At 41.7% G+C, this 27,840-nt stretch overlaps 2 protein-coding genes across 12 annotated transcripts in view; both read left to right on the forward strand.

Moving 5' to 3' along the window:
• Positions 1–27,840, forward strand: part of LOC122976244 — a 1,153,509-nt gene that overhangs the window by 286,327 nt on the left and 839,342 nt on the right. The window lies entirely within an intron of this gene.
• The window catches only part of LOC122976251 (aryl hydrocarbon receptor-like), a 52,141-nt gene that overhangs the window by 6,452 nt on the left and 17,849 nt on the right, over positions 1–27,840 (forward strand). For 9 of the 11 annotated variants that reach the window (XR_006400875.1, XR_006400874.1, XR_006400881.1 and 6 more), the window contains 10 exons: positions 2,930–3,045; positions 5,949–6,038; positions 7,590–7,716; positions 8,826–8,962; positions 11,597–11,808; positions 11,909–12,018; positions 14,402–14,543; positions 14,630–16,151; positions 21,139–21,342; positions 25,503–25,647. Coding sequence is in view for 1 of the 11 variants with exons in the window: in XM_044344636.1 (XP_044200571.1) it covers positions 2,930–3,045; positions 5,949–6,038; positions 7,590–7,716; positions 8,826–8,962; positions 11,597–11,808; positions 11,909–12,018; positions 14,402–14,543; positions 14,630–16,151; positions 21,139–21,297 (2,615 nt within the window). In the remaining 10 variants the exon portion in view is untranslated. Of the gene's footprint in view, positions 1–2,929; positions 3,046–5,948; positions 6,039–7,589; positions 7,717–8,825; positions 8,963–11,596; positions 11,809–11,908; positions 12,019–14,401; positions 14,544–14,629; positions 16,152–21,138; positions 25,419–25,502; positions 25,648–27,840 lie in introns of those variants that run through there. The other 2 variants (XR_006400880.1, XM_044344636.1) reach the window with 2 other exon arrangements.

Raw genomic sequence — 27,840 nt, forward strand, 5'->3', positions numbered from 1 at the left:
ACAACATTTGAGAGTATAAATAGACATATAGATTAGATATAGATATATATCTAGATAGATATAGATTAGGTTTGAGGTTATTTATGAATATTTAACACAAACCTCTTTGTGTCCAACACTCACGGACACGTCGTCGCTGCCGCCGTCGTTTGGGAGGTTCCTCTCGTCCCGTCGACTCTGCCGCCCGCACTCGGTTGAACCTTTGAAAAATTAATTTCGGCCAGAGAGACCTCGTGAACGCGGGACGGTGAAGGAGGGGGGGGGGGGGAGGTTGAGATTAGACGGGTCATTGTTTGTGTCACCTTCCCTCCAGACTGTCCGTCGCTGGTGTTGCTGCAGGTTGATCTGATGTTGAAATATCTGCATAAAGTAAATGAGTTAATCAGGCTGTAGATCTTTATGTATGACACACTTTATAATGCAGTTATATATTTGTGTGTTTTTCACTATATGAGGCCGTTAATCAATAAAACCTTCCATCTTTTCTTCTATGTTTCCTGTGTGCACTGAGTCAGACTGAAGATCGTCTGTTGTGATGTTTTTATCGACTGTTGTTGTCCTCGTCGCCCTCCGTTGTGCCAACAGAAATCCCCCTCCTCCACATCCTCCTCCTCCTCCTCCTCCTCCTCCTCCTCCCGGTCGCCTCGGGGTGTTTTTTCATGCCGACGGCTCCCGTTCATGACGTCAGGGCACAAAATACCCCTCAACCCCTTTTCCAGCTCTTAATTATTGATAGTCGACATGCTTTTTCGGCTCTCTCTCTCTCTCTCTCTCTCTCTCTCTCTTTTTTGGGGCCTCGTGAGCTTCCACTACGCTGAGCTCTGCCGCCATCTGACTCAGACAAAGGTTGAGGATTTATTTTTGTACGAGGAGTCGGTTCTTGAGAAAAGGTCATTTCGGTTGAAGTCGGGCTACAGGAGACGTATTTTAAAGGTGCAGTGTGTAGAATCTAGTGGCGTCTAAACATGGCGGGAACGGAATATAATATTCACAAGTTTTAATTTTTGTATAATCACCTGAAAATAAGACTTGTTGTGTTTTCGTTACCTTAGTATGAGCCCTTGTTTCTTCCAGGGAGCCCGCCATGTTTCTACGGCAGCCCAGAATGGACAAACACTAGTTCTAGAGAGGGATTTTCGCATTTTTTCTTCCTTTTTTTACTCCTCTGCTCTCCAAAAATCAACTTGCGTAGAGTTGAAACTTCCTTGAGATGAGTAATCCATCTTCCAGCTGTGAGCAGAAACTGCTTTAAAAACTTGTTAATTAGTTGTCAATCAGGTCATTAATGGGGAAAGTAACACCTGTACTGACTCCAAACCACATTTATTTACATTTCTAACCTTCATCTGGTTGAAATTTAAACAAAAAATGGTTTCCATGCCAACAGAAGTGCCCAGGATCAGTAGTGAGTCATAAAGTACATCTCAGAAATACATAAAAACATACATGTATAGTGAAAAAAGTGGTCAGCTGGGTCATAACATTGAGATTTGTAGCTTCATCCTCCTCATAATTAAACCAAAATGATGTTCGGCTCTGTGTACGAGCAGCTTTTAATAAGATTTGTGTTGTTTTTTTATCACAAATCTTAACTCTGGTAAGTCTTGACACCATATCAGGCTCTGTGGTTTGTTTGTGTCCCATGCGATTACATCCCAGGCTGGATGGAAACAAAGACTTGATTCATGATAATAAATAGATGTGGGGTCAGAAGAAGCGTTTTTAAACTAGTCGAACCTTCGGCCTCTGTATTGTCTGCAGCCCCCGAAAGACTTCCTCTTCTATTAACGTCTCCACCGCTGCTTCAGAAAGGCTCTTTGTTTCCTTCAGACTCGACCCACTCAAACTGATTTTATCCCCGCGGGGTCAAAGGCACGGAGCTGGCCTCAATGTTTTTGTCTGAGAGGGTCGAAGGTCACGGAGAAGCCCTTTGGTTGGTTTTGTCTGCCTGACTGTACAGGAAATGTTTTAGTCACAATATCTGTCAATAAACGCGATGAAAAGACGACCGGAAAACCTCTTCTCGCCCTCTTTTTTTTTTTTTTTTAGGTGTTACTCCCTCCATCTTGTTGCCTTAAATCCCCTCTCGCTCTGTAAACGTGTTACTCCCTCAGGTTTTTTCCTTTTACATAACAGCTGACCTTAAAATCCCCCCCCCTCCTCCCTCCTCCCTCCTCCCTCCTCCTGTCTCAATCTGCGGTTCAGTCCGGTTCAAATGTGCTTCTTTGCCTGGAACTGTTAGAAGCTGCCACATGATGCAACTGCAGAGGATCAAGTCAAAATAATATTGCAGTTTATTACTCGCTGAAAACGACTGACTGGATGTCTGTATCAGATTTCAATCAGCTGTTCGTTTCCACACTCATCCTGTATGAGAAGTGAGATACAGTGAAATATTTCCATTAAAGCAGAATGTAAACATCACATCTCCGTCTTCAGTAAAGACATTTGGAGACGTTTTACTCTTCAATTTATTTCCTCCGTGGCAGAAAAACAGGTTAAACAAGCCTTTAGAAACTTAAACTGAGCTTTAATGCTAACAGGCTAGCAGCATTAATGCTACAAACAACCCATAATGCAACACTCTCTGTAGTATTCAGAAAGAATATCTGATCTTGTGAGCACGTAACATTCAACCACATAAAATATTATTATTATTCAAACCAATACAGTATTTGCTTTCGCAGTTAATATTAAAATACAATCCAGAGAACAAAACACGCATGTAAGCTATAAATCAACAGCTACTTTAACATTCTGTGTAATTATCTGTAATCAAAGAGGATTCAAATATTTCTCAGTCAGAGCTGAAACTGATGATTATTTGCATCATTTACTTTACATTATTTAGTTTATTGAGGGAATTTTATTTTTTAGAGTGATTTTTTTTTTTACTAAATGTCGATCTTCTCTTCCTCTTTCTCCGAAGTGGCTCTGAAAAACCAGCTGTCCAACGGCGTGACCAAGACTAGCGATCACCATGACGACGGCAAGACGTCAGGATCGGCGGAGAGCCGCGTATCGGAGGGGGAACTGCTGCTGCAGGTAAATAAAGCTTAACGGCGAGTCATCCTTCATGTTCAGCGCCTCGCTTAATCAGGGAATTAGTTTGTATTATTATGATTAAAACCAGCTGATGTGTATGTGAAGGTATGTGGAAACATCTGGATCCAGTGTGTCTTGTCAGTGTCTTTCAATACATCCTGGATGTGTTTATAAAGCTATCAACACATAGTTATCATCCAACCACCAATTAGCCCGACTCTGAGGCTCTGAGGCTCTGACTCACTCTGTGGGGGTTTTTTTTTTTTTTTTCCTGCATCGTGCGGAGAGTCTGAACACAACAACACGACCTGAGCTGTTTAAAGTCAGCTGATGGAGGAGAGGCCGCTCCGCACAGCTGGACAGGAGGACGAACGGCTCGTTTTCTTGGACTTTACAGCAGAGACGTCTCTCTCTCTCTCTCTCTCTCTCTCTCTCTGTTAGCTTCTGACTGGGTTTAACTCACTACATGGTTAAAACTCTCATCTGTTGCTAACGGCAGCTGTAACCTGGCAACAGCTCAGGCCTGCGTCATCATATTTATTCCAAATCAGGAATGTGCCGATACGCATGTCATAGATACGACTACGTAACGGACTGACTATAAACAGTAGTAGTCAACATTAGCGCCGTGCGTTTCATACTGTTTATTGAATTCGACCCTTTGATGTCACGTAATGTGTTCCAGATACGTCAGGAAGTGGAAAAAATCCATCTAAAGGGAACTTTAAAGAAACACACAGTGACCCAGTTCTAATCCAGCGTCTCATGTGTTTGATGATTCATCTTCAACTCGGCGACTTCGGGCCGACCGGTTAATCACAGCCGTCGTCGTGTAAACCTCACTCGGCGCAGCGTCTTTAGAGTGTCGTCGAGGTCTAATTGAATCATTTCTCTAATTACGTCTTTTGTGCGTCACAGTAGAGACGCTGAAGATGCTCCAAACGATCTGGCAGCTTTGTGTGATGCAGTCTGGAGAAACATAAACACAGCTGGACGGTGTCATAATGAAAAGCAGCGGCTTGTTTTATTGTTGTAAGGTTTCTACAGACACACAGACGAGAGGTAAACACAGATCCCTCCAAACTAAATCGACTTATCGATCCCGGAGGAGTAAGTGGGTCACCGACCGCAGCCGTGAAGAAACGGAGGATGTGTCGGCGTGGACGCAGCAGCAGCTTCCTGCCTTCAGCTGCTCTGTGCCATTACAGACACCGGCCCATGAATTATACAGAGCCGGTGAACACATCTATTATTGAAGTGGGGGGGGGATGTGTGTGTGTGTGTGTGTGTGTGTGTGTATGTGTGTGTGTGTGTGTGTGTGTGTGTGTGTGTGTGTGTGTGTGTGTGTGTGTGGACTCAACTAAAAGCATTTCAAGTATTCTTGGATGCTTTTGTGTACATCACCAAATCTTAAACAAGCCCCTCATGTTTTCATATCATCCACTTATAGACCAGTGAGTTGATGCTGAGTGTGTGTGTGTGTGTGTGTAGAGAGAGAGAGAGAGGAAGGACGGTCGAGTCAGATTTATTTTAAGCACTCGATCGCAAGGTCAAACTGAAACGTGGCGACCTTTACGAAAGCGGGAACAGGAAACGTTTCTGGGGGGAAATATTTTTCTTTTCTAGTAAAACACAGAGACAGAGAGAGTCTTCCTTCTCTCTCTGTCTCTGTCTCTTTCTCGCCGTCTCTAGAGAGAGAGAGAGAGAGAGAGGTTGACTAAACATGCGAGCGAGAGAGACGGATGAATCTACAGTAAATATTTATACACAGCGTCTGTGCTCCTCTCTCTCTCTCCGCTCCGTGTCTTCATGTATGTATGTATGTTGTTACGGGCGGCGCTGGGTGTGGCCGCACGGACTTTACAGCTCAAATCTTTAATAAATAATTCATCTTATAGAGCTGATTGACAGAAAATTCACCTGCGTTTGCCGTTTTTCTTTTAGAACCACTGTTATTGAGGTTATTGTTATTGATTATGAGCGATAGATTCTTTAAATAGTTCTGTAGGAGGAGGTTGAGGTGAGTTTGTGCGGTTATCTCGTGGTTAATATTCAACCCCTGATTAAAGCACAGATGTTACAGCAGGACACTAGACAACAGTGGTTTTATGAAAAGAAATCAGAGTTTCGCTTTTTTCGAGCGAGACCGTCTTGTCTCCAAAATGTCAATTATTCAGCAGCGAAGTCTTGTCTCAGGCCTGACTGTAATGCATTTTTGACATCATTTAATGGCTTTTGAAAGGAAAGTTTTAACCCGACGTGAATCTGAGCTACAGACGCGGAGACGAGGAGGAGCGTATCGTCGTCTTCATCGGTGAGGAGGTGTAAGGAGGATGCTGGAGAGAGAGAGAGAGAGAGAGAGGGACACGGTGTCATCACCTCCTCGCTGAGCCCCGAGGCAGGAAGACGAGCAGGAGGAGAGGAAGGGAGGAGCGATGATGGAGGTGTTAGTCATCCAGTAGTGACCTCCTTACTCCTCGCTCCTCCTCTCCATGACTTCTCTTTGAACTGACGTCTCCTCCTCATCCTCGTCCACCTCCTCTCTCTCTCTCTCTCTCTCTCTGTGCCTGAGGGGGGAGAAGTCTCATCCATGTTTTTGTATCCTATCATCTCTTATATTCCTGTTTCCCTCCTTGAGTCACAGCTTTTGTTCTCATTCAAACATTAAATACATTAAAACACAGACTTCCTGCTGAGGACACTGAATGATGTTTAATTGATGTCACAGCAGCAGGAGCCTGTTTGTCTCGTGAAATATTTTGGGATTCAACAGGAAAATCCACCTTAAATGCATCTGTAGTAGATAGTTGGTACGTCAGGCTCCACATTCAACACTATATCATCATAAACTGGTACCATAAAAACACGAAACAGGAAGTGAATAGCGTGTGTTCTCTCTGCAGGCTCTGAACGGCTTCGTCCTGGTGGTGACAGCCGAGGGAATCATCTTCTTCTGCTCTCGTACCATCCAGGATTACCTGGGCTTCCATCAGGTAAACGCTGCGTCTGCATCTCACCTGTCGCTTAAGAACAATGTGACTCTTTGGACGCTGCTTTGGTTTGTTTTGATGGAGGTGAGATTTACTACACGACGTTCCTCCTAAACATCACCGAGACACTTCAAAATGACTAAAACACCGTCCAGTGATTGAGCTTCTTCTGATTCATGTGATGATGCTTAGTTAGATTGTAATTGGTTAATGTGAAGCAAAGAAGATTAAACTACAAAAATGCGCTTTGGTGCAGATAAAAAAAAAAAACCTCCAATAATCCAGTTTTCTCTACTCTGTTAACTCATCTGCTTCGGACACCTTGATGCTTTGATTGTTTGTTAATTGTTTACAGTGTTTTATGTATCTTAACACCTGTAATATAAATATAAAGAGGAGGAAGTAGCGTTCAGGCTTCAGAGAGGTGGAGCTAAGGAGCGAAGGCTTTGTCCTCAGAGCCTGGGATTGGATTGAAACAAACGCACATATGGAGCCAGAGCTTTAATCCAATTGGCCGTCACAACGAAGCGCCGTCGCCTCAAGTCTAATCTCATTTTGGAGAATGTGATTATCAAATTATCCAGAGTCTGTCTTGTCTTGTCTTGTCTTGTCTGTCTGTCATGTACCGTACGTAGGTGAAGTCTAAATCTAAATGCAGACTTATTTAACGCGCTCCATACAAACACACGTCTTCCCTCCTCCTCCTCCTCTGGACGAGCTGCGAACATCACCTCTCGCCTCTCGTTGCTCCTCCGCCTGAGGCGCGTCACCGCTGCTCTACAGAACAAACGTAAATCAGTGCTGAAGCTGTTATCGCCGCTCGCGTGAAGTGTTTGGAAACAATATGACACAACAGGAAGCTGAGGGGCGGTGGAGGTGGTAACGCCTATAGCAACCCTATAAACTAAAAAAAAAAACAAAACACTGTTGTGACACCTGTGAAATGAGACAGAAACACACAGGTAGAGAAGATACAGTCAGGACAGGAGAAGAAGAAAAAGTATTGTTGGTCACAGACAGTCCGATACTGTACGGCTCTACAACAGTGGTTAATTAATTGTATAATTGTCTTGTGCTAAGCTAGGCTAAGCTAAGCTAAGCACCACACCATCCTTTCCAGGAGGTTTGTCAGCTTAGCCACCAGCTAGTCCAGCACAAATACGGTTGTTGAGGAAAAACACTCCCCTCCTCCCCTCCCCTCCTCCCCTTCTTTGTCATTTCAAGCACCACTTCTACCTGTCAAAATTCCTCTCGGGTGACCTGAGTTTGACCCCTCCCACGCCGGGCGGGTGGTTCCACTCTGGTGCTCAGCCAGGTCATGCTGGGTTTGGATCACAGATATCAGGGTCACAGCGAGTCTCTGGCTCGGTTTCAGCTATTTGAATTAAACATTCGACGACACTTGATTTCTTTTGGCTCCACTTCAAGGCAAACGGAATCAAACGCGCCCCCTCGGGGTACCTGCTGACGGTCCGCGCTGCAGCAAAACACCCACCTAAACACACATATTAATAAATGAGGACTCACTAAACTAGAACTGTCCTTTCCTGCCAGACTGACGTGATGCACCAGAGTGTGTTCGAGCTGATCCACACTGAAGACCAGCAGGAGTTCAGGAGGAACCTGCACTGGGCCCTCAACCCCCCCGCCGGCCTCGGAGCCCCAGCGGACCCCACCGCAGGTCTGTTGCCTGAGGACACGACCCGTGCTGTGTCTGGTGATGTGATGTTTTCACTGTTACTCTGAGACTAAAACAATCTGGGTTGTTTGAATTTCGTTACACAAAACAGAAGTGTGTTAATCTCACAGCTGCTCTTATTAATATCAAGCTAAGACGGGGGGAAATGTCACCGCCTGAGTCACAATTCACCTCTCCAATTGGCCGTCATTAGCGCAGGTTTGCTAGCATGCTAATCAGCAGCTGCTCGGAATGAAAACATGATCAGAAGGATGAATGTAGAGCTGCAACGATACCTTGATTAATAGTATTTTAATAAACAGTTAATCATTTAAGTCATTTTTCAAGCAAAAATGTTTTGGAGAGCTTCTCAAATGTGAAGATTTTCAGCTTTTCTCTGTTTTATATCATTGCAAATTGAATATGTTTGGATTTTACTGTTTGTCAGACAAAACTAGACATGTGAAGAAGTTACTGGGACTTGGAGAAACTTGGGTGGATGGATTTGACATATCATAGACTAAGCGATTCATTAAGAAAATAACTAGCAGATTAATCCACAACAAAAATAATCATTAGACACAAAACTGTCTGACTGTTTCTCTGATCAGTGTAAAATTTGGAACATATGATAAGACATTAAGACAAAGCATATTGTGTGTAAACGTTATGAGAACTGTTGAACTGCAGCTGGCAGGTAAATATGTTATTATCATCCAGTAGTTTTTAGTTTTTAGTGTCCCATGAATGTCTTATTTCTGTGAAATTTCCCAGCTCACGTCTGACAGACAGAAACTGTAACACTGTAAACAGATTCTTAGATGTTTCAGATAAAAAAAAAACCTCGTGGACATTTTTTTTTGTCTCTCTGAATCTGAGCCGAGGTCAGAATAAGGCGAGAAGAGGCAACCTTTAAATAAAACCTCCTGAGATGTCTAAATGTTACAGTACACACACACACACACACACACACTTACTGTACATCCAAATACACACCTGTCATTTTCAATGAGGTGAGCAGTCACACACAAACACACATCGGTCAAGTTGTCTTTATAATATTTACATACATCATAATAAAACAGTAACAAAAAGACTTTTAACGTCCTCAGACGGCGAGTCTGTGTCGACCTCTTCCTGCCTGGTGAGCTACAACCCCGACCAGCTTCCTCCTGAGAACTCGTCCTTCCTGGAGCGAGGCTTCATCTGCCGCTTCCGCTGTTTGTTGGACAACTCCTCCGGCTTCTTGGTGAGACCTGGATCTGCTTCATTACAAGTGTTTTTATGCGTATAATGACAGTTTTGAAGTTGTTTAGAGACATCATTACGTGATAAAATGAAACTATATCAGAGGCTTGCAGTGTTTCCAGGCCGTGAGCGGTGCAGGCAGTATGGCGTGCCACCTCAGAGTCCCTCAGGGATCAGAAGCCACCATTTACTCCTGTAATCCGCCTTAAGAGAGCCTCAGGGTCGTGGGGAAAAGGGCCTTAATCCTCCCACCACCCAGAGGGGACGAGAGCAGAGGGGGGGAACTTGCTTAGTCAGGGTTGGTAGCTCTACACCGACCCCGCTGCTGCTGCTGCTGCTGCTGCTGCTGCTGCTGCTGCTGCTGCTGCTGCTGCTCCCACTAAGACAATTAGCTGCAGGTTGAGAAAAACAAGCTGTGGTTCAATGGCGGCGCAGGGATCAGATCCTTTAAACCTGCTGGGAAAACTGGGGCAGGGAGGGGCTGCCCACGAGCAAAGCACTTAATAGCCGTAGCGTAGAAACGATTAGTCAATCAACAGAACAGAAGCAGCAACTATCATTAACGAAGCAAAAATGTTTCACAAATATGATTCATCTCTGTTTTCTGTCGCTGTGAACGCAATAATATCTTTGTTTTTAACTGTTTAGCTGCTTTTTCTGACCTTTTACAGAATGAAAGATAATCCTGAGTAATTGTTAGTTGCAGCCTTACATGTCGTAGCTCATTAACTACAAATCTTATTACACACAAATCTTATTAATGCCAATCATTTCCCAAAGAAACTCACTTTAGATCAGAGAACATTTCATGTTTTTTATCTTATTAAGTTAAATGATCAATGTAGTTGGAAAAGAAAAATAATGATTAGCTTTCGGTCTTTGTTTTTTAAGCAGAGCTTGTACAGAGAGGTCAAAGGTCAAGCCCCGCAGCTGTATGTGAATGATGGGCAGGTCTCGTGGGAGGGGGGGGGGGGGGGGGGGGGGGGGGGGGGGGGGTTCGAACCCGCGTCTCCCTCCCAGTGCGTTTGCGTGAGCGGTAAGCCAGGTTTCTGCTTGTGTCTACCGGTCGCTATGGCTTTGTTTTTCGTAATCCCTCCTGCTATTCAGGGCTAGATTCCTGACATCACGGCTGCAGGCCCTTAAACCCACCAAGGTCAATTAACTGGAGCTAACTGAGGACGAGGAGGAGGAGGAGGAGGAGGAGGAGGAAGAGGTAGGGTCTTCACACGAGATGCCACGGGGTGAGAGGAGGACGGCAGACAGGATAAAGTGTTTTCAGGTTGTTTTTTTTCCCCTCCAGCTGTTAAAACCTCCCCCGTCGTTGATCCGAAACATGAAAACTAGCTCGACTTTAAGGTTTCTGTCGCTTTCACGAAAGGATTTTTCACCGTCGGACACATTTTGAAGGAGAAACATGGAGCAATAAATCCAAATGGAAACAAATCAGTTGAATGTTGAAGCTGACGGAGTTGTTATTTCCACCTCCTCTAATGTCTTGATGATGATATTTAAAATGTGTTTTGCTGATTTTAAGGCCTGAAGAGCGACATGTTTGTGATGTTTGAGGTTCATCTTCTTGCCGTACTGGTTTCTGGAATACGTTGGAAATAATTAACTAGTTTTTCCTCATCATCAGTGGGAATTTTCACCTAAATTTGTAGGTTTCTTGGACCACAAAACATTGTATTTTTACCACCAATGAGTCTAGAAATAAGTTTCATGTAAATCCAGACATGATCAGTGAGAGGAAGTTTAGCTTGATGATGCTTTAAGGTCACTAAAATCTTACCCTGAGACTATTAATGCACATGAAATATTAATGTTTTTACAAACTGAATCTAATAAATGTTTTATACATGTTGGTCACAGCATAAAATCTGCTTAGAAAAAGTCTCTATAATAAAAGATTCTTGTTTATACTTAAACATATTAACCTGAAGAACCGTAGTGATTGAGACGTCGTCACGTCCATGTGGAATTAAACAAGATTTAAGAACAATTTAACACTTATTTCTCAGCACCTGCAAATGTTTATGGATGTGCTCACTTTTATTGGCCGTATTCAAATCACATCCAATCAAATCACTGCCTTTGTTTCTTTGGATAATGTTTCCTCAATAAGCTACACGAAGGAGCTTATTATTAGAAACTAGAAACTGTTGTAAATGACGCCATTGATTCCTCTACAAACAGCCTCATTTTGGATGATAATGGGTCATATTTTCTCCTAAACAAACTTGAGTAAACACAGATTCCCCACAACAATCGTGTCAAGTGTTATATAGTATAATAGTGTATTTAAATGGTGTACAATGAGCCATGTGACCAGAGGGAGTGTTGCTGAGACACCGATGTTTACAGCGTATAGTGAAGTGGTAGCGCTCTCTACATTACCCAGCAGGATAAATAAGATTAATGGTGCTCGACAGGGAGAAAAGAAACAGCTCTCTCTCTCTCTCTCTCTCTCTCTCTCTCTCTCTCTCTCTCTCTCTCTCTCTCTCTCTCTCTCTCTCTCTCTCGTCCGCTGGAAGCTTCAGAATCAGACGCAGAGAAATAGAATAAAAAAACGATTCAGAGCTTTTTCGTCATATTTGTTAACGTTTTTTAAATCTGTCCCGCTGTCCTCTCCTCTCAGACGTTGAACATCCAGGGTCGGCTGAAGTTCCTCCACGGTCAGAGCCGCCAGCAGCAGTGCGACGGCGAGCAGCGTAGTACCCCTCCTCAGCTCGCCCTGTTCGCCATCGCAACGCCGCTCCAGCCTCCGGCCATCCTGGAGATCAGGACGAGGAACATGATCTTCAGGACCAAACACAAGCTGGACTTCACTCCGATGTCCTGCGACGCAAAGTACGCCGTGTCAGAAATGTTGTTTATATATTTTGTTAGAACTTGTACTCGTGGCGGTAAGTTTTTGAGTGTGTCTGTTGTGTGTTTTTCGGGTTTTCAGGGGGAAGATCGTGCTGGGCTACACCGAGGCGGAGCTGAGAGTCCGAGGTTCTGGATACCAGTTCATCCACGCCGCCGACATGCTGTACTGCGCTGAAAACCACGTCCGAAGTAAGTCGCAGCTGTCAGCAGTTTACATACATGTTGTAGTTCACAGTTCACATCATCGTTAACGAAGCACGACTGAGACTGGAAGGTTACTGGTGCAAATCACTGGAGCAACTGGAATTAAAACGTACGTGTGAGGGAAGCTGAAAAGGTCCATCGATAACCAGCTGCTTAAAGACTAGAACAACTTTATTTAGTGGAAACAAGTACAGATGAGAATGTGATGAAGACAAAAAGACACAAATGTTTGTAGCAAGTTCAGTAAAAAATAAATTAAAAAAGGACAACGAGCACTTGATTAAAACTCTTCCTCCCTTAGTTTTTAACATATATATTTCTTTGTTCATTGATGCACTTTTTTATCACTGCTGGCTTGTCAAACAGCATGTTTAGGGGAAAATGTTGACACAGCAAACATCTAAAAGATCAATAGCGAGTCTATTTTAGGCAAACATGACCCAACGTCTATTTTAGGCCTGGACACAGAGTGATGTTTATCACATCAGGCTGATTGGTCTTTTCATCTTAACAAAATGTCACTTTTGCAGCTTTAAACCCATCTAGGATTAGTATATATTTAGAGTAAAAGTGTACTGACCCCTGTTTCATGTTTGCACAACGTTACATCTGTGACACATGCAACAAACAAACAAACAAACAAACACTCTGTGTGTGTGTTGATGGAGGAAATCTCCGAGCGAGAGTGTCCTACTTAGCTTGTGTACCGGATGACCCGGTTAGTCGTAACCATGGTGCCCTGAACGCCCGCATCACTGCGATCAGACACGCTCAAACACAAACACACACACCCACACACACACACACACACACACACAGACGCAGTATGCTTGTAGTCATGCATACAGAAAGGGAAATACATGAATATGCATTTGGAAACATGTAACACAGAGATACATACATGTTCAGCTCTAATGCACTCACACAGATGGGACGACAGGTTCCATATTACACATAAATACACAAACACTCACAATAAATCCAGACAATAATATCATATGATGTCGTTTTCCAGACTTTCTCTCTTAAACATTATGAGCAGAGGTGTAATATTAATAATTACATTAATAAAACTAATAATAATTATATCTTCTGTAGACGCTCGGATGATTTCCTCTTTATTAATTTGGAGGAAATAATTCATTTAAACAAAGAGAATTTAGAAAAAGAAGAAAGAAATATGAGGAAATATGAGTAAATCATACACAGACTAATGCAATAACTGTATATATGATTTACAGTAATGCACTAAAACAAAGGAGTAGATTGACTTGATGATTTGTACAACACATATTGAATCATATATTCAGTAAAAATGATAATAAATCATATGTGGGCTCAGTAGAGATGATCGGCTCAGGTGGAGAAAACAAACATTTTCTCCTGTAATGCTTCAGATCGTGAGCAAAAACTTGTGGAAAGGCGACTGTTGGCAAAACTAACTGCTCATCATTCGTCTGTCTGGGTCGGAGCTGCAGGATAAAAACAAACAGAAACAGCAACTTTACAGGACACAGAAGCTTTGAACTCAGCTGTAGTCCACGTAGATGTTACAGTTCCTGCTAAAGTTCTTCCAAAAACATGCAGTGATGTTTCTGAAACTCTCTGCAGATACAAAACATGAACAACATGATGTTCCTGTTGGAGGTTGGACTAGTAATGATGTGTATGGATAGTTATGTCATAGTAGATGTTATTTATGAGTCTAAAACAAACGATTTTATCATCTTTTACTCAGAGTTTTTTTTCCTTGACAGGGTGTGAAAGCCTCTAAATTGGAACATCGTTGGAAATTTTTTAAGTTTAAACCCAAAATAATAATACAACAACATCATGTTTGATACCATATTTTAAAGCCTCTGAAAAAAAACATCTGCACTATGTTGGGACACTAAAACTCTTCTTTGACTGCAAGAATAATGAAATTCTTTCATCAAATTAGACAATATTTACCAGCTGATGGTAACTTTGCCATCTGGTGTATTAGTCAGACCGACAGTCTTTCTATTAAAGCACCTGAGACCGTGATTCACTTTTAAAATTCTTCAGGAACTAGAAAACACAGAAACATGAGCTTGCACCACATTTCACTCTCACCGGCAGACACAACACTGAGCCCTGGAGATGAGGGATTAAGGGGAAAGAGAGGTTTGGATGGGTCTATGCATGTGTGTTGGGATGCAGACGTGTGTGCAAACAGTACTTGTAACATGTGCATGTAGCCAAAGTGAACATCAGCGTGTAGCCTCCGTCGCAGCGGCACGCCTGACCGAGCAAATGCAGTGTGAGAGTGAGCACACTGCAGGGCGTACAGAACGTAAACAGCAGTGACACGGAGCCTCCTATGTCTCGTCTGATGTTATTTTAGTGATAAAGACGGGCGAGAGCGGCCTCACCGTCTTCAGGCTGCTCACCAAGGACAACCGGTGGAAGTGGGTCCAAGCCAACGCCCGGCTCGTCTACAAGAACGGCAAACCGGACTACATCATCGCCACACAGAGGCCGCTGGTGTAAGTGGACGACGATTCCAGCTTGATTTTTTAAGTTTTACCTTAATTATCTGTTAATTTTCTTTCTCCAACATCTGTTTCCATAGGGACGAGGAAGGAGGGGAACACCTGAGGAAGAGATCTATGCACCTTCCCTTTACCTTCACCACTGGAGAGGCGCTTCTCTACCAGACAGGTTATCCTCTTCATGGCTTCCCTGATTCCTTCCAGGGCAAAGCCAAAGGCAGCAAATCCAAGAAGGGCAAACTAGACAAGAGCTCCTCAGATGACCTGGATCCAAAGTCCCTGCTGGGAGCGCTGATGAGCCAAGATGAGTCGGTGTACGTCTGCCAGCCGGACACGGAGCCTAAGATGTCCTACCACAGCAGCCTTTTCAGTGAGCAGCAAGGTGAGAGCGGTGGTTTCGGTGGCTTGTTAAGCGGCGACAGCTGGCATATCATATCTAACGGGGAGACGGGGAGATGCAACAGCAAAACGTCCAGCTATGATCCGCTGTTGGCCACCTTGGACTCTCTGTCGCTGGATGGAGACGAGACGTGCTCCAACAGCGAGCTCTTCAGCGCCCTGGAGAACCTGGGCCTGAACGCTGAAGATCTGGAGCTTTTGCTGCTGGACGAGAGGATGATCCAGGTGGAGCTTGACAGCAACCACATCCCAACGCTTAGCGACCTTCTCACCAACAACGAAATCCTCTCCTACATCCACGACTCACTGGAAGGTGGGACCAAGGGAGAGGAGCAAGGGGACACAAATGGGTTCGGACCTTCAACCCATGCGCCAAACCCAGTCTCAGCCCAAAGTGCCAGCCAGCAGTCCCAGGCGTGCCCGTCGCCTGCCGTCCCCGCAGCTCCTCCCAGCAGCAGGCAGCCCATCGTGCAGCTGTCGCAACAGATGCAGCATCACATCAGCGCAGGTGAGCGGGTGAAAGCTCAACCGTCTGTCTCCCAGCCTGGAGCTGTGGACACCAACATCCTGTCTGGGTTTCCTAACGGTCACTGGGTGGTCACCACGGAGAACATCCGTCACCCCAACAACCACACCCATCACCACCCACAGACTGTAGCCAAGGCATCTCAGGTGAACGGGGAACATAAACACCTGAACTCGCTTCTGGAGTCGAGTCAGCAGTGGCAGCTCCAGCAGCAGCAGCAGCAGCAGCTCCAGTCCCGTCAGCAGGTAAGCAGCCAGACCGCTTTGTTGCCGAGCTTCCAGAACCAGACGAACGGAGCCTACATCCCAAACGGACACGCCGCCTTTCCACAAAACATGGAGGTCAGCCACGCAAATTACAATATCTCCAACACGCCACATGCAGGTGGATCCGCACTAAACGGTGTGACCATCCCGGACGTTTGTCACTACCAGAGTTTGGTGGCCACCACCCGGCCCTACCAGCTGCAGGGTCACCAGAAACACCAGCAGCAGCAGCAGCAGATGTTGCAGCAGCAGACTCAGGTCGCACCGTCTTGTTTGCCCCAGTGTCCCACCCAGAGCTCTACACTGGACCTGGAGCAGTTACTGGCTCTGTCCCAGCCGCAGCACAGCCTGCCGTCATTAGAGGCCTACAGCATGTTCAACACCGCCACACAGGATACAGCTCACAGCAAGGTAAGACACCAGGAAATAGGACGCAGATTGTTAATTATTGTGTACAGTAATATTAGATAATAAACATGGTCAAACAGGTCTAGTCTGAGAGTCTCAAACACATGGAACATATACTTTTCTGTAAAAATAAAGAATCGTTTGGCTTATTAACACAGCAGCGCTAAATGACGATGATGACTTCTGTCAGTAATAGTGATCTCATACAGAGAGGGCTTTGCTGTTTGGACAGTAACTGGCTACAGAGGATTAATATCATCAGTGACTTGTACAAATTGTTAAAGTGATCTTAATCCTCCCTGTATGTAATGTTTGTGGTTATAATTTTAGTTTTAATGTGAATCCAACTGCAACTTTACAAAATCTATGTTGGCAGCACGATTCCTTTCTTCTACACATCTTTCTGTCATGAAGAATCGACTCAGACGCAAACATCAATTTTTGATTAGTTATATTAAAACAAACTGAATTGTTAAGTGTTAAACCTGCAGCCAACAGTGATTTCTAGAGATTATCTAAATATCCAGTGACACCAGTTTTAATGAAACATGTTAGCGGTGACGTCTCCACTAATGCTAGTCCCATGAAAAAAAAGGGTTTATGCACGAATGTAGATGAGTAATGTTTCCTCCTCCCTTAACAGTCGTCCCGAAAATGAATCCCGCTAAGACCTTCTGTCTCGTGTCAGTCCTGTTCTGTCTTTCTCTCTCTCCACTCTTACCGTCTCAAAACGACTTAAGCTGCCAACTCTCCTCAAAACTGTTTGTGGTCTCGGAGCCAGATTCTTGATTCGAGCCCATTGACGAGACCTGAAGTCGGCGCTGCCTTCGAATATCAACAAACTGAGAATCTACAACCCTTCAACCCTGCGCTGTTCTCTTTCACCGTCATGAAAATGGATTTTTTTTTTTTTTTTTTTTTTTTTTTTTTTTTCCGAGTCAGCACACAGAAGCCTCGGGCTGGTTTGGAGCTCAGCGTAAACTGTGATGATGCGACCAGACATGCCATGTAAATAAGACAAAGGGGGGAGAGCAACACAGTCTGAAAATAGAGTTGAGTAGAATCTATAGCAGTAGAGTCAGCGTAAGTAACGAGGGTTTTCTTAGATGCTCAGGAGACGTCCGGTGGGGGTTTTGTGTTTTCTATCATGTGCTTCTGCAGTGCTCAGTGTTTAGGCGGATTACAGCTTCTACACCAGGCAGCAGAGTGTGAGCCAAACGTTCACTAAGTAACTTTTACAAATGGATTGTTTGATTTTTTATTATGATCAGTTTAACTGTAACACCGAGCGAAATAAACAGAACAGAACAGATTAAGATTTAATTGGAGATTACTGAATGATTAATGGATAAGTCTGGTGATATTTTACATTATTCAACAAATCTTATGAAAAGACCAAAATTAACTATTAATTGAGCTATTAATAAGTACCGTCTGACTCCAAAGAAACATCTAGTGTCCCTTGATTTTGTTTCTGTTTAATATCACACATCAAGTTATGAGGATTATCTTATAGTCAAAAAACCCCATGAAAAGACCAAAAGCAACAATGAATTGATCTACTATCAAACAGTCTGATACATCTTATTCCTCTGTGCTGTAAACCTCCTCCCTTCACCGCCATGAACACACACATCATGTTTAATTTGACTCAGTCCAACACACACACCGTCCCGCTGCCAGAAATACTCACTAGAGCACCGAATGTGGATTCATCCGCCATTGAAAATAGTCCCCAACAAAACACTCTATCTCCTCCTGTTTGAGTAACGTTTGCTGTTTGCTGAAACTGTAAAGTTCTGAGCTGTTTTTCAGGATTTATATCTTCAGTTGGCTGGTAGCTGAGAGCTCCAGACAAGGATACTTACATTAGAAAACATTTTGAAAAGGACTTTAACAGTTTATGCTAATGTGCACAACTAATTGTAGAGATCTGTGTTAACTGTCGGACTCACAGCAGCTGAGCCATCACATTATTTGGGTTGTTTAATGAGACCGTATAACGCTCAGAAGAAGCAGGAATTCGTCTTTTAAGTCCAACAAAAACCTTATTCCAGTAAAGGCTGGGGAACATCATCCTTAAAAACTGTGATCAGTTAGAGAACATAAAAACACGTAGCAGGAGGTCTACAGAAATTCCCATCGTAAAACATAACAAGGTAATGAGACCTCGCTAATTAGTGTTGCCAAATATAAAGTTTGAGGCAGGATTTAAACCAGGAATGTCTCCCCACAAATGGCACTTTTGGTTTATTTTTCTAGAACAAGGCTGCATTGTTAACTTAGCAGTGAACATAAAACACACTTTAAAACAAAGACCTGTTGGTTAAACAAGCAAAGTAAAACCTCCACAACATGAAAGTTTAAGTCTCACCTTTGCTTTGTTAATATTTGTTTCACACATTGTCACATATTTATAACAAATTATTGGACTTCATCTCTGGACTCTCCACCATCTACAGTATGTTTCAGTGTTATTGCTGCGTTGCGTTCTGTGTTTTCAAGCGTGAAGACCATCGCCGGTGTTCAGGGTGAAAAACAAACTCGGGAGATAACAATGGACATATAATGAAAAATGAGAGAAAGAAAAGCAAATAGGCAGTAGTGAGAAAGAGTACAATAATGAATAGAATAAGGTCGGGACGGGCCCAGAGATGGCCGACCCCGGCAGGCATCCATTCATCCCCGCCCCATTCAGCCTCCACTGTTATTCTTCAGGGTCAGTGACTGTCGCTGAAAGAAAAATACTGGCAGGCTGGCCAGTCAAGCATGAGCAGCGCTGACCTACAATTTGACTGTCATCATTACCTAATGCTGTGAACGCAGGACGGAGGGGGAGGCGGGCGATGCACCGAGAGACTATTCTCAGCTCGGATAGAAGACGGGCTCTACTGTAGTTTGATTGACTTTCATTTTATTCAATGTGTCTTAAAGTAAGAATAGTCTCCTGAAAAACTTCAGCAAAGACTAAAGGAAAGCATAACATAATGATGTTTTTATTTCACACTGACACATACAAAAGCAGCAACTATCCTTGCAAGGCTTTTTTTACTAGTATAACACAGAGGACACTAGAATTAGTATTGAAAATATACTGAAATATGTAAGGTTTTGCAATATTCAACAATTTGCTAGCAACAGATCAAGTTAATGAGTGGCTCCAGCAAAAGAATAGAGCTGAAATGAAATGTTTCTATCTGATAGAGGGTTTAAAAACAATCAATAACCTTTGTTTGCTCATATAAAATGTATACAGTGCAGTAAAAAGATATATGCAGATACCAAAACAAAAAGCTGAAAATATATTAAAATATGCAAGGAAAGCCTGCAGTTTAAACTATAATATTTGGCAAATGGTAATGCATACAGTACTTGTATCAGCAGCCAGTTTCACCAGTAAGATACAAGACTGAGGCAGACAACAGCAGAAGTGAATGAAGCCAGAGAACAGGGAGGTGACGTCTGTGCGACTGACTAAGAAGAGAAACACACTGGAAACATGACTAATTACTCAGACACTTTATATGACTAATGCCACTCGGAGTAGATTAACAGCATGCTTTATTAATCATAGGATAGTAACAAAGCCACAAATGCACAGTGGCTCAGTGTTTTGTTGTCTTACATCAGCCGAACAAAGAAACTGCTTGTACTGAAAATCATTTGCTTCATCAGTTACGTCAGCAGATATAGCGGACACATTCTGCGGTCTTCTGAATGATGGAAAAGTGTGTACAAGTTGAGCTCATGTCTTCCCCTGAATACAACAGAAACCTTGTTTATGTAAATGTTTCTGTTGTGTTTTAAATGCTCATTTCATGTAATTGATATATTTCATCAGTTAATGACCGGATAATTGTGTCTTGTGTTTGTGATTTTGCTTTTTTTTTATTGCTTGTCGCAGCTTCTGAGACAAATTTAAATGTAGTGCTGATATTTTTTTTGAAAAATTAAAAAAGTGCCCTGTTGTAGATGGTGTAGCATGGTGAACAAAGTCTTAATTTGAAAAAAATGTAGCTTTATATAGGTTTAAGTGTTAATAAATTGAGGTTTGCATCATCGGTCACTTCATACGAGAGCATCAACTAAATGGCTTAAAGAAGAAATCCAGGTTGTTGTGAAGCGGTTTTACTTCAGTAAGAGGATCTGTTTAGACTCACTGAAGGGGATTACAGTCTCTGTGATGCCTCCTACTATAGGAAACTCCTCCCTTCTTTCTTCTTTCTACACTTCTTCTTCCCTCCATCGTTCCTCCTCTCCCTCCCTTCTGTCCAGGTCTGCCCCACTAAACATCTGCTGCTGCTCACTGCCTGACCTGACCTGCTTCATGTGATTAAGGTCAACAGTGACTACTGCACAGAGCAAATAACAGAGAATAGTGTCTGTTGTTGTAGACAAACAGGAACTTGTTGGCGGTTCCCATGTCGAGGTGTAAGAATAAATGACTTCTGTATCTTCTTTTAAATCTCTTCTGAACATGTATTTTTACTTTATTTCCTTAATCAGTTTGGGTAAATGTGTCTGCATGTGTGTATTTATATATTTTTCCATTTCTTTTTCATTTTGTCCTCGCAAAGGACTTTGTAATCTCTGTTTTTTACTATATAAATAAACTTCTGCAGTTTAAAAACTCAAATGACAAACAGGAAATCACACTCTTAACCAGACAATATTTACTGGCTAGCACTGGTCTTATTGATTAATAAAATTAGTAATTTGGTTATTGTCCTATCTAAAAACTATTGTAGCAACCTTGTCATCAATCAAAAGTCTTCTCACCACCACTAAGGCCGTGGTTGGAAAAATATTTGTTGGTTGGAAAAGTTGATCCTCTTTTACCTTAAAATTGTTCTGTGGTTTTTTAAGGCAGCGCTGCTTGTCTGAGTTTCATTGCTGAAACAAACAGAAATGGTGATAAAACATAAGCTTAAAAGATAAAATCATGCTGGTGTTTTCCTTTAAATGTGACCTCCTCTGTGTGTGTTTTCAGTTGGAGAACGGCTGCCTCCTCAGTGCCACCAACGCCGCGTACATCAGGACTTGTCTAATGTCCAACGGAGACGGAGTGGCGACAGGCGACATCCCTGTCTCGTGCTCCGACGGACTCCCCGCCCTGCAGGACCCCCAGAAATCTGGATTTTTCCTCTGAGGGGACGATGGAAGAGTATCAGAGGAAGCTAGAAAAGAAGAGAAGGTACAGAAGGAGCAAAGAAAGAGGAAAAAGTAAATGTTCTCTACCAGATATGACCCATTACAATTCCATGAAATTATTAGGAAGAAAGAAAGGAAACAGATTTTAAACCAGAAAGACTTTATATCAGGTTTTCCTTCATAGCATTTGTTTTGATGTCCCTTAGAGACGTCTCACTCATGCTACTCCGAGAACCTGAGTTATAAACATAACCTACAGAAAGGTACAATAAGGAAAGAGAAAGTTTTTATCTGTCACACTGCGTGTTGTAATATTACTAGTCGTGTGCTCACTAAAAGTTTTGTTTTCATATTTGGATTTTGTGTCCTTTACCATCAGTCAAACGTTTCCAGTTAGACTGACTTACTGGAACATGTACATGTACCAAAACGCATCACCCTCTGATCTGTAAATACACTGTGAAAGTACCGAAGATGAGAGAAGAAGAAGACACTGTGACACTCAAACAGAAAGAACGGTTACTATCACTAGTGGTAACACTTCATCTGGATATTGATACTCAAACAGAAAGTTCATCACTACAAAATGTTAAACTTAAAACCAACTCAGAGATCAATCTTAGCTCAGATAATCAATTTTTACTCATTATATCAACTTCCTGTAAAAGGTTTTAGTGCCATTAATGAGTTTCAGTGCTGGACTATTCCACTTTCATAATGAATCTTACTGGTGTTCAGTTTTTTAATGTTATTAATTACACCCATACATCACATTAATACCATTTCCTAAAGCATACTGGAAGTTTTAGGGTTCTTGTCCTACTTTGCAGCCAGCTGTTGGTTTAAGTTCATTTCAGTCTGATATGAAATTCAGAGACTTAATCCATCAAAGTCAACTATTAGTTTAATTTTTTTTGTCAGATTTTAGCAATATAGCTGTAAACAGACCATTCCCGAAATGCCTCCTTGATGATGATGATGATTCCTTGGAGTTGGCCTCCAACATACCAACAGTGAGAATTTAACCGCATTTCAATTAATTTAGCTTTTATTGCTCATTTTATTCAAACACTAGTGAACTTAAACCAGTGGCTGCCTGAAAAACGTGTAGTTTTCTAAATGCAAAGTGGTCCGCAGTTATATGAGAGAAATTATTTGCAGTTAATGGGCCGAAACGTGCAAAAACAGCAGTGGAGCTTTTAGATGTCTCTACAATCTACAGTAGTTTAAATCAGAATATTTGTGGAAATAACACTAATAACAACAACTTTATACCAAGATAAAAGTTACAGGAGTTGAAGAACAAGCTGCTTTCACTGATGTACTAATCGCTCAGAAGAGGGAACATTTGTTAGAAGACATTTATACAAACAGCTGTGAGATTTGGACTAAACACACCAACAGATTATTTAAATGTTCGTTCGTCATGTGTCACTTTAGATGTAGTTGACCTTTTAGGGTTAGTCGATGTCGTTTGTCTTGGTACTTTACATGTCAACAAAACAGCATTTCATTCTTATTGTTGATGTTGTTTAGATGAGATTTAAACTGAGATTTCTAAATGGGATAAAATGAAGGATAAAAATCGGAGAGGAAGAGTAGTTGAAAGATTTTGATTGATTCGTCGCTGCCACAGAAAAACCACGTTGCTTCCCTGTGGCCGGTGGCCTCCCGACATTTATCATAATGCTGCATTTTAGCCTATTTGAGGTTTACAACAATGTTGTGCACTTACATGTATATTACAGGCATAATCAGAGCAGATCTGATATGTCAATCAGTGGCACTGAAATCAAACATTAAAAAGCATTTTTAGTCTCCTGACTGGAGACATTGTGAAAATCTCCCGTTAATGCCTTGTCTCAGCTGGCTCGGCCGGCCCGACTCCCACTGACTTTATCCTGCAGTCGTGTCATGTAGGAAACACTGAGTGCACTTACATGCACACAGTAATCCATTAAGGACCAATTGTAAATAATAGATGACAACTGAAGGCGGAAGAGGAAGTGCATGTAAGTACTTCTCAAGTTTTGTGTTCCTGTAGGATTTCAAGTGGTGCAAACACAGACCCAAGTTTTGTGTTTGATTTGCTATAAAAACCCACGACGTGCATGTGTGAAAACCAAACTGTCAGAAAAGAAAAAAAAAATCTAAAGCAACGTGAACATGTGAACACTTCAGAACTGTTGCTAAATGTTAGGTTTTTTTTAAAGTACTGACGGGTTCGTTCCTTTGATCAACAGTATTAGACGACTCAAATCAAACTAATCTGAGCTAACGGATAGCAGCCGTCCTCGTCGTCCAAACAAATAGGAGCTTCGCTTTAAAGCGTCGGCTTCTTTTTCGTCTTAACTTCAAGGGAGAAATGCTCTGAAAGGAGACATTTAAACTTTTATTAAAGCCGCTATACAGTACTGTAAATAAGGTTTGAAAACGTCCTACTTTGGTCGTAGTATCAATAAAGACACTGTGACAGTCAACACACTCTTGAGACTTAAACACAGCCGACCTGCAGACAGTCTGGTGTCTTTGTTGCTTTTGTTTGAATGTTACACAGTCAAACAAACTACTCATCAGATGCTTAATCTTATCTTGTGAAAGCTCAGAAATAGCAAAACCTGGTTTTCACTCTATGAATACTCGTGCTGCGTTCATGTCATGTCAGATTAACTGTAAATAAGAGCTGCAGTTTCTTGCTGGAAGTTATTATTACGGGGAAATAGAGATGTTTGGAGTCTTTTTTAAAGGTAGCAAACAGTAAAGAGGAAGTTTTACAGGGTCATGCAGGTCAAAACATAGCAGAGAATAACATCTTTTCATATATAAACCTACAGTATATAACACCACCATCTGCCCAAAAACAGAGCTTCAAACTCACAACATGTTTTTAATGCATCACAGAAAATCCAGCTGTTAATCGCCAACGTCCGAATCGGCAGCGCGAGATAAGAAAACGTCCAGTTTCTGTTGTTCTGATTTAACGTGACGGCAGCATAAATCACATTTTGAAATACTTCAAAAAGGAAAAAGTGCGGGAAAAAAAAAAAGCGGCTTCACTCACAGAAGCCCGAAGCTGGACGACGGACCAGACAGCATTTAGCATTTAGCACCGACTCAAAAAAAACCAAATGAGAAACATGTGAACACACGTGTGTCTGCAGTTGCTCCATCGTTGAATGTCTTGTGTAAACTGTAAAGGCGTTTGAAACATGAAGCTTTTATTTCACTACTTAAAAAAAAAAAAAAAAAAGGTGCTTAAAAGTCGATAACAGTAGATAACAAACGACGAAATGCATTTACAGGTTTGCCTCTTTGTTTGTTTTTTGCAATTTTTTTTTTTTTTTTGTAAACTGACTTTTCGTATAAAACAGATTATTTAAACCAGTTGTGAGATCAAATGCTGTATGAAAGATAAAAAGTATAAAATGACAATCATTTTCCAAGACGCTTTAAAAAAAAAAAGAAAAAAAAAAAGAAAAAATAATGGTTGTGTGTGTATATAACTGTGTTTTTTTAACAGCGTTGTTGCAAGCACTACTTTAAAATCACTGCCCTATAAACTCTTTCTCCAGCACTGAAAGTAGTCTTGTAGAACAAAAAAAACAAAAAAAAAGAAGCATTTTATGACTCCATGTTGTATGAATATTGTTCTCGAGAGTCGTGTGTTTTATCTTTATGTCATATTTGAAGACAGTTTGTCACTTTAGCTCAAAACAATATGGTGCCATACAGGTAAGCCAGGTCTTACCATCATCCAGTAAAGAGATACAGTATATTTCAAAACACTTTACATAAAAAAACATTTTTTTTTCCATCTTTTAGTATCTTTAAAACCCACTCTGTCCACCAGATAACCTTTAAAAGTGACTGTTAATTGTTTTATATTTGTGTTATCAGCCGTTGACAATCTGAACCAAACTCTCCATAAGCTGTCTTGTTGTGGTTCTTTTTTTTTTTTTTTTTTTTTTTTTAAAGGCACACAGACTTTATTTTGCTACTTTTATCACTAAAAGGTTGTAGTTGTATGTAAACTAAATTTTTTAAAATGCAGTTTGTCTTTGAGCCGTGTGTTGAAATGTGCTCTTGGATCCTGGAAATAAAGGATTTTGTGCAATCACACGCAATCGTCTCTTTCTGTTTTTTTTCCTCTACTTTATGTGATTAACCTGTGTTTGTTTGCGCTAACGTCTCCTGTCTTTCCAGAACCCGCCCACCAGTCGTCACCTGTTCCCCCAGCTGTTCCCCCAGCTGTTCCCCCGTCCCCTCATCAGCCTCCTCAGGCAGGTGTACAGAGTAGCCAGCCAGCCAAACCCTCCTCCTCCTCAGTCTGACACTACAGGGAAGTTAGGTAAGAAACAGACAAGATTAAAAACATGTCAAAGTTAGTAACACACCTGCACCTGTTGATTTCTGTGTAAACCAAAGATCAACATCATCAACTCTCTAAAAAAAGCAGCAATTTTTAGCACATTTACCTGCAGGATTAGTCACGCTTGATCACATTCTTCATAAATGTTATCAATTTATAATTTGATCATCCTGTTTTTCCAATCTGTAATGTTTACTATCTAGTCTATTCTGTACAAACTACATCTATTTCCTGAATTGGAGAAGGAGGTTTGGCTTCAACAATATGATTCTCTGTGGAGTGCTAAACCCAAAATCAAGTAGGCATGTTCCCAAAATATAAATAAAGATAGAACATATCAAATTTCCTGGTCAAGGAGGACAGAATACTAACATTTCACATGTTTATTTGGTTCGATCTATTTCCTGGAAGACGGATCCCTCCTTTGTTGCTCTTCTGGAGATTTCTTCCATTTTTTTTTCCTTCCAGTATATTTTTTTGGGGGGATTTTCTTCCTTATCCTAATCCAGGCTCTAAGGATAAAGGATGTTATATTCTGATGTGTGTTGCGTTTCACGAATCGGTTTCATGAGTAAATTCACAAATATTCCTCAAAAAACAAACTAAATAACAAATTTAACTCTGGTCTTGATAAATAAATCCTTATTTTTAATAATAATAATAATAATAATTAAATGCTTAATTCTTTAGCATATACCAAAAACAAATCAGATAACAATATATAGATCAATCCTTTTATCTGTCTTTCTTTTCTTTTCCAGTAGTTGCCAGTGTGGAGGCAGACAGGAAATGACGGGTAGACAGAGAGAGAAACATCTCAGTATATGATGTGCGTTTGATTTTTTTAACATTTCTTTTAGATATAGCAGCTAACATACAGTAAATAGTGATATAATATATGTTTGATAAGATAAAATCGACTCAATGTAGCTGTCAGGCTCTAATAATAATAGTAATTAAAGCATTTATAGTTTATTTATGTTTGTAAATAACAAGAGAAACAAGCAAACAGTCAAATTTATAGTCAGTAAAGAATAAAATGGGGGAACAAGGTTGATAGAATACTGCAATTAATCAATTAAAATTCAATCAAAAGCAACAAGAGTGAAAAAAATATGAGAAATTGAAACGCACTCGTCTTGAAGTCTCAGCTGACTTCAGGTGTGTCCAGAAAAATAAGCAGCGAGCCGAGCAGCGTACGAGACCTCAGAGAGTTTAAACACTGAAGTGACGCACGCCACCGACAACCTGAAGATGCTTTTAGCTGCTGTCACTGAACCTTCCCCCAACACACACACACACACACACACACACACACACACACACATCACCACCACCACCACCACCACGGTCCATTTCCACCCCTCCGCTCACTCTTACGCTTTTTGCACCAGAAAATGTGTGAAATTGCACCCGGCCAAAAGCAAACAAACACACACTGATACCAGAGGCGATCTGCCGGAGACTAAAACAACTATTACTGACAGACAGCAGAGACGCAGTCATGAAAAAAAACTGAACCAAAGCCTTAAAACCACGTTTTCATCTCCAGATTTTTAGTTCAGAATACAGAAATTTCACAGTATAACAGGAACAGTTGTCACAGAGTTAAAAATCAAACCTCCCTCATCACTCCGGGGCTGAGAGGAAAAAGAGGTCAAACCGGATCAATTGTGTTTTCCTGGAGCATTGAACCCATTCAGCTCCTTTTTCTCCCAAATCTGAACTGATTTCTGCTTCAAATGTAACAAAATTTCACCTTTCAAGTCAGATTTATGCATCATAACGATCCAGAAAATGATTTAAAAACTAAAAATCTGACTGTTTAAAGGAAAGATTTTATCCTGAGATGACCCAGACGCCCTTAAATCAGCTATTCAGTCATTACATAAGAGAAATAATAATAGAATAAAAGAGTATAATAATACTTTTTAAAAAACAGAAGCAGCAGCTGTGAAGCTGCACATAAAGCCTCCTCTCCCCGAGTGCAGAACGCTGTCTGCTGCTGACTTTACATCTTTAATGACTCTCCCAGAATCATTTATGAGAGTTTTTCTTCTCCCGCAGTCTTCAGCCGATTAACTTTGCCTGCTTGTGACGTGATCAATCATCCAAGCAAGATGTTGTGTGTCCCACTTTAGCTTCCCTGGGCCCGCTGCGTCACACGGCCCG

This window comes from Thunnus albacares, chromosome 24 (genome assembly GCF_914725855.1).
Source record: "Thunnus albacares chromosome 24, fThuAlb1.1, whole genome shotgun sequence".
NCBI classification, from domain to species: Eukaryota; Metazoa; Chordata; class Actinopteri; order Scombriformes; family Scombridae; genus Thunnus; species Thunnus albacares.